Source organism: Aphelocoma coerulescens, chromosome 1 (assembly GCF_041296385.1).
Source record: "Aphelocoma coerulescens isolate FSJ_1873_10779 chromosome 1, UR_Acoe_1.0, whole genome shotgun sequence".
Classification (NCBI taxonomy): Eukaryota; Metazoa; Chordata; class Aves; order Passeriformes; family Corvidae; genus Aphelocoma; species Aphelocoma coerulescens.
The window spans coordinates 117,651,814-117,663,068 of NC_091013.1; the positions used below are offsets into that span (position 1 = coordinate 117,651,814).

The 11,255-nt window shown below is 42.5% G+C and overlaps 1 protein-coding gene across 4 annotated transcripts in view; it reads right to left on the minus strand.

The window, feature by feature from the left end:
* The window catches only part of LOC138116628 (ephrin type-A receptor 3), a 178,782-nt gene extending 168,448 nt beyond the window's left edge, over nt 1-10,334 (minus strand). For 2 of the 4 annotated variants that reach the window (XM_069026115.1, XM_069026107.1), the window contains exon 1: nt 10,157-10,334. In XM_069026115.1, the coding sequence (XP_068882216.1) occupies nt 10,157-10,277 (121 nt within the window). In that variant the 5' untranslated portion in view covers nt 10,278-10,334. The remainder of the gene's footprint in view (nt 1-10,156) is intronic. The other 2 variants (XM_069026127.1, XM_069026125.1) reach the window with 1 other exon arrangement.
* Nucleotides 10,335-11,255: the final 921 nt, after the last annotated feature.

Here is an 11,255-nt window from a genome sequence, read left to right on the forward strand (position 1 = left end):
AATATCAGATGAAAAGACAAAAACTAGCAAATATTTTAAGTTACCCTAGAGATTATTGCTTCTGCAAACCATAAAAGCTTCCACCATCAATTCGGATGATTTGGCAAATTCTAATTTTATGGCAGCTTCCTGTGGCTTTTGAAGAGGAAGAATTTAATTTTCCTCCTCCCAGATTTTACTTTTCTTATCAAACACTCTCCCCAAGAGCATCTGAGGCCAGATTTAGATCCCTCAGCTTTTCCTACAGCTGAAAAATAAGAAGCAGAAGCAGCCAAAGCAGCAACCTCACTGCAAGTTTCTCTCAAAAGGCTGCCATGAAGGGGGGAATGCAGGACAGCAATCAGCAATGCAGGAATCCCTATAAATAAAAATATCTCCTGCACTTGATGTTAAGTGGAAGCTCTCCAGTGGTCCTCCTCCTTCTGCTAAGTATGGAGCCTGCCTGTGGAAAAGGGACAACCATCCACCCGCTCTCAGTGATGAACACGGGCATAGCAGATTTTTATTTCTTTTTTATTACTTTGAAACATGAGCGTTCTCTTGATATTGTTAAAGTGGCACAAAGCTCAATTTCCAAGTATGCAAAAACATATGACTGGTGGTGGGCTGGAATGCACTGTTTATCAAAGGGGCCTAATAAGATTTCAGTTTTATTAGGCTATTTCCTGTAAGTTGATATGTGCCAGTTCTTTTCATTAAGACAAGGATATAAAAATTAAAAATGGATTAACCTAATGGGTTCCAAATTACTGTGTCGCCTTCACTTCTTTGCATTTTTTTTAAACAGTTCCAGTTGGTCCTTCTCCAGTACCTCCTACAGAAAGCAAAAGGCATAAAGCTTCAGGATACCTGAATTAGAGTTTAGCTGAACTCACATTCACATACAAATCCTACAGATCTCATTCCACTCCACCACTCTGGCATTAAATCTGATATCACTGAGGCACCATGTTAAACATGCAAATGCAAAATGGGGGCTACTGTGTTGAAAGGGAGTTTAAATTCCCTTTAAAACCCAAGTTTTCTTCCCCTCTCTGAGAAAAAAAAAAACAGAAACTACAGATGAGATTCAGTTACCTAAACCCTGCCAATCCCTGCCTTTTATCAGCCCAGAACAGAAGTGGGTCTCTTGTAGGATGTGTCATATTTATCAGTCCCACTGGGTGCCCAAACCCTGAGGCACATAAAATGGCACCACATGTCTAGCCAAAACTCTACTGAAAACGTTATTCAAATAATTTTAGTAAGTTCTAAAGCACTTCTCAGAAAGGTTTAACCACACTGCACATCTAACTATTTTGACTTTTACATTCCCTTGGGAAAAAAAAAAAAAAAAAAAAAGGAATTACCAGTATTCACTGGGTTTACAGAACTGAGCTCTCTGAAGGTCTGGTAGATTTCGAATGTGACAAAGATCCTCCTTAGGAAGACTTTTAGCAACTTAAAGGGGAAAATAAATGTTGAGTCACAGTGTCCAAGTTCATTTAAGGTAAGCTGAGAATTCCAAACCTACTATGACACACTCAGTTTCTAGAATTCTAGACACCAAAAAGTGTCGCAGAAGAGACTCTCGGGCACGCATAACACCCACAACTAAAAGTTCCAAGGTTCCCACAGATTTTACGGCAGTTCAAACCTATTCAAGGTCCTGAAATCAACAAAAACCACAGCAAATGATCAATACCCCTTTGGAAGACAGAAATTTTTGAGACAGGGACCAGAGCATAAGTCCAGGAAATGACTATTCATTTGTTTAAAAGGCTGTGATATCCCCCAAGTGAACCAATTGGCAGCACGCCACAACTCATAAAAAAATTTTGCTTTTAAGGAACTCCTTGCATGGGGCACAGACAAACAAAAATAAAGAGAGTTGGGTTTGGCTTGGTTGAGTTTTGCTTTTCTAAGTTTAAAACAGAGAAATCTAGAATTGTAAAACAATTCTGAGAATCCTGAAGTACTACAGTTGGAAAGCCACGTACTCAAGAGTGCCCTGGTAATTTTGTCAAGCTTTTCTTCTCTACCTCCACAAATAAAGAGCTCCAGCTTACATGGAATGCTTGGGCCCTTGCATGGCCACCCCACAGATAAAATAAACCCACAGAGCAAACGACTCAACATCACGGTGCAAACTACAGGAGTAAAATGCCAATAGTAGAAGAAGTCTCCTCAAATGTCATGCTGAGAAAATCAAGATGCTGAACCCATTTTTATGTTCCAATACAGTGATGTCACCAACATGATATTTTCATTGTTTGCCAGGTTAACAGAATTTATGGAGGTAATTAATGCAGAACATGTGTGCTGAGCTATTCGTATGAAAAATGGAATTGCCCCGACTTCATCTGCTGCCTTTGCAACCAAAACCCCACCAACATCTTTTTTCACTATTTCCATATGTGAGAAACACAAATATTTATAAGAAAGGTAAATGACTGAATGACTGCTCTATTCCTATCCACCCACAAGACACTTTTTCATACCCCTGTCTTCTGCTTATTCTTCTGCTTCCACCACCTTACCACAAAGGGCTCGGGTTTCCATTCTATTCTACAAACTAACCATGTTCCTCACGCCTCTTCTCCAGTGTTTCTTTCCTTGGTTTGCATGGAAAACTTCTGTTTTAATTTCTTGAACACCCTCTATCTAGCTCTAGCCCATCTTTCAGGAAAAGCAATGCCATGAAACATTTAATTCTTCTCTTGTGTCTTTTCTTCTGGGCATCTACAGGGTCAAAGTATCCCCCCTATGGTAAACAGCTTCTAATAAAAAAGGACTGGACACATAGCCCTCAAAATCAGGAAAATATGAGCTTTGCCTTCTATCCTTTCTGGCTGAATGTTGATTTCTGGGAGGGAAGGGACAGAAAAAATGGCACAGGCATGAGAGAAAGGGTGGGTAGGTGAACTGGGAATAAAGACCCTGATGAGTTTTCCCTACAGCTGGGTTTTCTTTAGAGAGTTTCGGTGAGCACAGAACATTTTTCCACAGCTGGAACCACGTACTCCAGGAACGCTGAACTCTCAAGCATTGCTAGCACATTTGTTCTCTGAGGTAAATCACACATGGGAGAAAAGTTTTTGCAGGGTAAGGCCCTCACCATCTCAGAACCTGTCTGAATATAAAGGCCTGAAGTCAGTGTTCTCCATGAACATTAAGGCTGGGCAGACATAACTTGCTTTGCTGCTTTTTTTTTCTTTTTTTCTTTTTTAAAGAAAGCACTGTCAGAGCAAGATTAAATGGAATGGTAAAAATGCCTCCACCCTTCCTTAACTGCAGCCTCTGTTCAAATTCTCAACTGGTAAATCAGAGGCACGATGCTTACTAATGTAAACACAGCTCAGACTTTCAGGGAGGCAAGGAATTTCTTAATTTGTGCTTTGCTCACTGTTCAGATCCCTGGCAGGGCTGAATTCTGGGTTCCTAACTTTGTCATTAATCAGAGACAGTTTGGATTTTGGTCTGATTTTTTTAATATTCAGATCCAACTTTCACTTCATCTCTGCCTACCTATTCCTTTCCTTTAATTCTTCTCTCCCTCTCCAAAAGGGATCTCTCAAAAAGCCTTGCTTCTCAAAAAAATCAAACAAACCCCCTCTAGCTGCCTTCTAACTTCTCAGCAACTAAATTAAGAAATCCCATGTCACTTGTTATTATTTGCTACTGCACAAAGTGTATGGAAAGCCTACCATGGACCAAAACATATTTTTGTGCTTTAATTGGAATTTATTTAAAGACTAACTTGTCATTCTAGATTTTCTACAAACCCCTCCATTCCTAGTCACCAATTTAAAAGTTTCAGGTTTTAATTACTGTCTTCTTATGCGAGGCAGCTATACTTGAGCAGGCTTAGTCACTGTTTAAAAGAAAATAAAAAAAAAAAAAAGAGAGACCAATGCCATTCAAATCTTTCTATCCAAATATAGATATAAAAACATTATGAGAAACCAGATGGAAATTAAAAAAAAAAAATCACCATTCCCACACTATATTACACTAAACTGCCCTGACTGAACCTTAACATTCAACCTATTGTTCTCTTAATTGCTAGCAAGTTTCAAGCACTGTTCGTTTGGTCCGCTATTCTTCTTTCATCAATATTTTTCCAGTAGATTAATGGGATTTTCCTCCATATTTTGCCTGAAACAGCAGGACATGGTAGTTAAATGAACAAAAAAAAAAAAAAAACCCACCAAAACGGAGAGTGGTACAAACGTTTCTGCTTGCAATGTGTCTGATTTAATAGCATCCCTGCAAATGTAAGGCTTTACGTGCTGGTGTTTCACTCTGGCTCCTGTCACTCTCACAGACTGGAACTTTTCTGTCACCATCACAAGGTTTCTTTCAGGCAGGATTATCTTTACTTCTACATCTTTATTTCTTTCATTCATTCACTGCAGAAATTTGAAAGGAACTTTCCATTTAAGGGACTGAATTTTAATCTTGCATCTGTTTCACACTGCAAAATGAGTACTTGCACTTGGATTTAGCGAGCGCCTAAGAAACTAAAAAACACAAGACTACTGCTGGGGAATACAATCCTAAACCCACAAATTGCTACCATGCTCTGTTTCCAAAATTACACTCCTGGGACTTCATATCTAATCTTCTGAATTAACCTATTTTCTTTTAAAAGTTTTACTTCTTGTTTAGAACCATTTAAATATGGGGGGGGGGGGGGGGGGGGGGTTAAAAAAAAAAAGCCACTGCTCTAAAATGTTTATAGAAATAAGGGTTACCCCACTGTGGTGAATATTTAGGAAAAAGGATCATTTAACAGTAGTCAGACGCTTTTGCAAACAAAAAAATTATTCTCTTTCATTCTATCATTTCTTATGGCAAGTCTTTTCCTTCTCGCAAATGTATTTTCAGCAATGCTTCAACCAATCTAACACTGCAAAAGAAAGGAAATGTCTCATTCCAGAAAAAGCACTCTTTGGATGCTGTAATTACATTTTAGAAAGGCAGTGGGTTAGGGAAAGCCCTCTGCCCCACCTCTGGAAATTTATCTAACAACTCTAGAAACATCCCATTTTGCACCCTAGGGTATCAAAATTATCTTCTGGGTTTCAGTATCAGCTCCACAGCGCAGAGCTTTGAAATTCACCAAAATAAGGGCATGATTTCTGCTCCAGTTACTTACTTATTTTTATTTTCTTTCACAGAAAAATCAGAGAGCAGCTACAAAGCTGCACGAGTTACAGGTACCTTATGGCACTAACTCAGGCTCTGTATAAAACTCCACAAACAGGACTGTGGTATTTGGTAACAGCTCTGTAGTGACCCTCACTGGTGATAAAATCCAGAGCTCTGAAAACAAGAAAATGAACACCTGCATCCGTATTTCTAAACTTTCATCAAGTGGGGATTACAAGAACAAGAGCAATTATAGACACTTTCCTAGAGGAAAACTCGCAAATTCTCCAACAGAATCGAAAAGTAAGTATACTAATAGCAATTTACCTAACTCCAGCAGAGAATAATTTAAAAAAAAATTAAAACTAATTTTTACATCCTCCCAGATGGGAATGAAAAATTAAAAGTTCAATCAGAACACACTCCTGATTTGCAAAGATTTTGTGTAAACAACTGTTAAACTTGGTGTGCCTATTATCTGTTTTGTGCTTGCCCATCTGGTGGTGCCTCTTTGCTGAAGCTGAGGGTACAGAAGACTTCTGACCCATTTCTATGCCCTGAGTGCTTTGCTGGGCAGCAGATATGTTGTATCCAAAGTAACTTCAGTAAGAATTAATTGCTGTGTCCAATTTGAACATCTCTGTGTTTCAAACACCTGCTTTAAGTTTGCTATAGCCAATTCAGAGATTTTACTTTTTAATACACTATGCTGAAATAGTAAGTCAAGAAAAAGCCCAGAGAAAAACAGTAAAGAAAATAAGTTATTCCACGTGTTAGAGCCTACTATCAAAAATGTTGTCAGAAAATGATGCATTTACCCAACTTCTCCTGGTTTTAAAACCACCATGGTGTGAATTTTAAAACATGTTTATTATTTATCTAATTGTACAGCTCAGGATTAAGCACAGAAGCTTTGAATAAGACACAGCTGTATGAAAAACAGTCCTCTAGTCCCCCATGACTCTGAGCTTTCTGAAACTAAATTTTAAAAGGTATCACATTCAGACTTCCAAACCCACTTTTAGCTTCTTCCTCAGATAAACACTCAATTGCAAGCCAGGGGCAGCAGCAGGAATTGTGTCACGAGAAATGAAGACTTACCCTGACCTAATGATACATGACATAGAGCAAAGTAAGATTTGTAAAAAGCATTTCCCCCTTCTGATTCTATTGAGAAGTTCCCAGTATTACCAGCCTTTCCCAAAATCAGATGCAAGACTTGGGCAAGTATTTTGTTCTGTGTGCAAGCAGCACATTTTTCAAAACCACACCAAGAGCTGTCATGACTACAAAGGCACAGTAAATTGTCTTCAGCAACTTTAAATGTTAACAGAGGCCAGCTCAGATAAAAATGATGCATTTAATTGTGCAGTTATGCAAAGTTCTGAGATGGTAATCAATGCTCAAAAGACGAAACTGCATCTCCAAATCCAATACAGACTGAAAAGAGAGGCTGACTGGAATCTTCTTACTGTAAACCCAAAACAGGCACTGTTTGAAACAAAGTACCGTAAGCAGATTTCCTGTATTGATCTTTTGGTAGCTGTGTTCTCGAGAAATTAATTTTATGCTAGATTGAGAGGTTACAAGAAGTTTCCTGTCTGCACAGTCAAAATATTATTGAAGCAATTCAGGTTGTCAGTAAAAGCTTAAACAAATTTGCTGATAATCCTGTTAATGACCTAGGTCAAGTGTTAACTGTTGTGGGTTATAAAACAGTGAAATTAAGGTGGCTGGTACCCCCAGGCAGGCAATATAGTTACAGAAGAGACTGAGGAGAAATTATTAAATTTCCCCATTTGATTTCTTGATACCACAGGAATTATTCAGAAAGAGAATTGCATCCTTCTAAGAAAAAAAGAAACACAATCCTCACCAAGCAGAAAATATCCAACAGAACGGAACAGGAGAACCTGTGGTTTCTGTGTACCTACGGGGTTCGGTCTGTGAACTCCAAACTGGAAAAGTTGGATGTTAAATCTTCCTGACACCTTCCTGCCCCGCAGAAAATGGCACACACCTTTTACCAGTCAACACAGATAAATCTGAGCTTCAAAGAACCTCCTTGAGCTCCTGTGATTGCATAGGGAAAACGCAGGCAGATTTCTCATGAGCACGGCAGAGAGTTTGAAAACAAACTTGAGGGAAAAATTTTACTTTTTATCCAGAAAGAACTCTAAATGAGACTTCTCTGGGATGAAGCAAATTAAGAAAATGTCAAGCTCTCCAAGAAAAAGACAAAAAAGGAATGCATTGAACACCACAAAGTGCAGTAAGCCAGCAGTTTGTCTTCAGCCCCTCTTTCATCCTTTTCTCCCTTCATTTCATCCACTTCCATTGCAGTACTACCACTAACAGTTGTCAGCTTTTATATTAATTGCAAACATTAAGTGAAGTTGGATTTAAAAAAAAAGAGAAATAATTATTTCAAGTTAAATAAATTTAGGAAATATTTCTCTGATAGCTCTGCCCGTACTCTTGTTACATGCCCACTGCCACATTTACATCCCCTAGAAGTTAGATTAAGCTGTATAAACACACCAAAAATTAGTTCCATCCTTTGTTAAAACAACTTATGGGGAGAATTTCAACAGTAGCTTTAATATAAAACGTAGGGAAAAAGGTAGACTTTTTATCTGCCTGCCTAAATTAACAAACGCTGTCCAAAATGCATCTTTTTTTGTTCTCAGTAGTGGAAAAAGGAAACTTTTCTAAATACTCCAGAGAAATGCAGAAACATCTATCTCTAGTTTTGGGAGGAAATTTATGGGAACAACAGCAGAAATGTAAATGAAGTTGTTAGAAAAAGATTATTTAATAGAGAAAAACATCATCTTCTGACATAATTTAAAGCTGCATGCTAACACTTGTTCATCAAATTAGTGGGTCAGCAAATTATAATAATTAAGATTTCTAAACTCACACAATCAATCTGTATAGTGTAAATAAATAAAAGAATTACTGAGCTTTCCTAAATGGGGGGTTAAAAAAAAATTTAAAAGCCCTTTAAAGTTGATCTCTTTTTTTAAAAGAAACTGTCAGTATTTCTGTTTTTGAAAAGCATAGCAAAACATATACTTTGAAAAAAAAAAAAAGCCACTCAAAATCAGGTTACACTCCAGTAACTGCATTTTTACTGTTGTTTTCACTACCAATTCTGCAAATATTGCTCATCTTGTACAAGCTCTTGAAGCTGAAAAGAGAGAAGGCAGGCAGCATTTGCTGAAAGCTGACTTGAAAAAGTGTACTTAACATGCATTCCGTATGATACCCATATTTTCCCTCCTTTCTCAATTCTCAGCGCCAGCGACTTGAAACAAAGACACAAAAAGTGGGGTTTTTTTGCAAACTGGAATGCTCCAATATCTCTCTGGCACAGTCAGTGTCAGTTTGCAGAATACGTCTGCCTGCCACCGCCATGGAGGCAGAGCTGCTCCGCTGACTGACAGAACCACAACCATTCCCAAAGAGCTCGTAATAAGACAACAGTAACCCCTATTCACACACTTGCTTTCATTTCTGAAAATGATTTTTGAGAGATGACAATATTTACAAAATAGCTTCTATCTGGAGGCTTAAAAGGGACTGCTGAAAGCACACTCATTTAAAAAAACCCTATAAAGCACTGCATAAAAAACAAATTTACATGAAACATACAAACAGATGACATATTGCTCTTCTTGTATAATGGTACTATAATTATTTCCTAACAATGATACCAAGTGATTAAAGATTACCCAGGACTTCTAAAGTTTGCACCTCTCCTTATTTTTTTTTATTATGTTTCTTTTTCCCTTCCAGAAATCATTTAAAGTTGTTATCTCACCACCTTATCGCACAAGCACACAGAATATCAATAAGTCCATCAGCATTATTGCTAACAGAAAAATAATTTCTCTGACAGCTTTCAGAGCTTCTCTACACAGCCATGTAACTCAAGCAGGTGCAAGTTTTACATGGTTGTTGGGTGCTAGAAGTTCTTCACAACCTTTGGCCTCTGGATTTTATCCCTAAAGATAATTGCACTGGACATCCTGGTCATGCCGAGTGCCTTCACTGTGCGAGCAAGCAAAAAGCTCCATTTCTTTCTTTTTTTTCTTTAATAGGGAAAGGACAGGGGTCTTTTAGGGTTTTTTTTTTTTCAAGTATTTCAATCACTTTCTCGGTGTCCAGTTGTCATTACTTTTTTTTCCCTGAAACCTAGCATGGGTTTGCAGCAAATATCATCTTAAAAATTAACGCAGCAAAAGAAAACAAACCATTCATGCTTTGTATCCGTAAATTTACACACATTCACATCCACACGCACACGACTTTAACACATTGATGCACATCCGATACAAACGACACGATCCGACACAAATCCGCTAGGGAACCAGAAGGAGGTTTTGGAGGGGAATTAGCTTCTTTCTTGTATTAATTAAAAGTTTTGAAAGACAGGACGACGAACGCACCCGTGCCCATGCGAAAGAGCTCAGAGTTATCGGCGGGGTGAAGGCAGATCGGAGCGGGGCCATCGGAGGCAGAGGCGGCTCGCCCCGGGCACCTGCCGGGGCTGGGGCGCTGCCCCTTCGCGTCCCCGCCGGTGCCACCTCGCCCCGGGGCTGGGCTCCTGGCTGCCCATGGCTGGTGGAGGGCCGCGGGTGGCACAGGCTGCGCTGCCCCCGCCAACTTTGCTCGGGGGCGGGTGGGGCGGCTGCTCACCCATCCATCCATCCATCCATCCATCCATCCATCCATCCATCCATCCATCCATCCATCCATCCATCCATCCATCCGTCCATCCGTCCATCCGTCCATCCACCCACCCCCCGCACGGCCGCGCTGTGCCAGGGCGAGCCCTGCGCTCCCGGGGCGAGAAGCCGCTGCTGCACGGGACCACCTTAACGGGGAGCGAGGGGAGCGAGGCGGGGGAGAATAACTGGGGGGGTGGGGGGGGGAAGAAAAGAAAAATAGAGAAGGTGGGAATAGCGGAAAGAAAGAACGAGGGAGAAACGGGTCACCCGGCCGTGCCGCGGCTCACCTTCGTTGCCGGGGCGGGCGCTCAGACGGCCGGCAGCGCCGAGCGCGGCGCGGAGCAGCAGCAGCAGGAGCAGCGGCAGCAGCGGCGGTGGCGGTGGCGGCAGGCGGCGGCGGCGGTCCATGTCGGCGGGGCAGAGCGCAGGCACAGCCGCATGTCTCCGCGCCGCATGCCACCGCTCCGCGCCCGCTCCGCGCCGCCGCCACCGGCCCCGGCGCCGGGACCATGCCCCGCGCCCGCCTCCGCGCTGCGCCCGGGCGGGGCCGCCCCCGCCCGGCCCCGCCGCCGCCGCCGCGCAGCCCCCGCCCCGCTCCGCGCCCCGCCCACCGCACCGCCCCGCCCGGCCCTGGGGCAGAGCGCGGAGCCTGCCCCCCAGCCCGCGGAGATGCTCCGGAGCCCGCGCCCAGCCCTGTGAAATACCCCCGACCCCGTCCCCAGCCCGCGGAGATGCCCCGTCGCTCGGAGCGGGGGCTCTGCAATAGGGGGTGACACGAGTCACGTAACTCGGGAGCCTCGGGTGGGTGTTGCAGCCAGCTACGATCCGGTCGTGTCCAGTTACCGGGCTCTCCTGGGCGGGAGGCAACGGCAAAGTAGCGGTAAAACCTGGGAGTTTCAGACTGCAGCCATAGCTGGCTTGCCAGAGAAACGCCAACTACATCGTTCGTCTCTTGGCTGCTCTGGTCCAGCCTGCACCACGCGGGGCCACAGCTCCGGCCCCAAAGAACAGACTGACTTTGCCATCACTAAAGCAAACTGCAGCGGGGGCCTCCGCCCAAGAGCTGCTCTCTGTAGGAGTGTGTAGCTCTACTCTAGAAGTTGCCATGTAAAACGACTATTTTTTAGAAGTGTTCTCTTCATGGCCTGCACCTTTCCTTCAGTCTTTGCAGCCCATCAGAGGCCCCAGAGTACCTGTCAGAACACAGAGCAGAGAAACAGGCGTGCGATGCTGCTGTTCCACTGCTCTCAGGGGGAATCACTGCAGAGCAGCGCTTCCCAAGCTTCCCCTTCTGTAGATCATTTTTGTGGAATATGGACATCTCTCTTCCCAAGTGACTCGTCTCAGGTCTCCAGAGCCACCCAGTGTGGTTCTGTGGAAAATGGG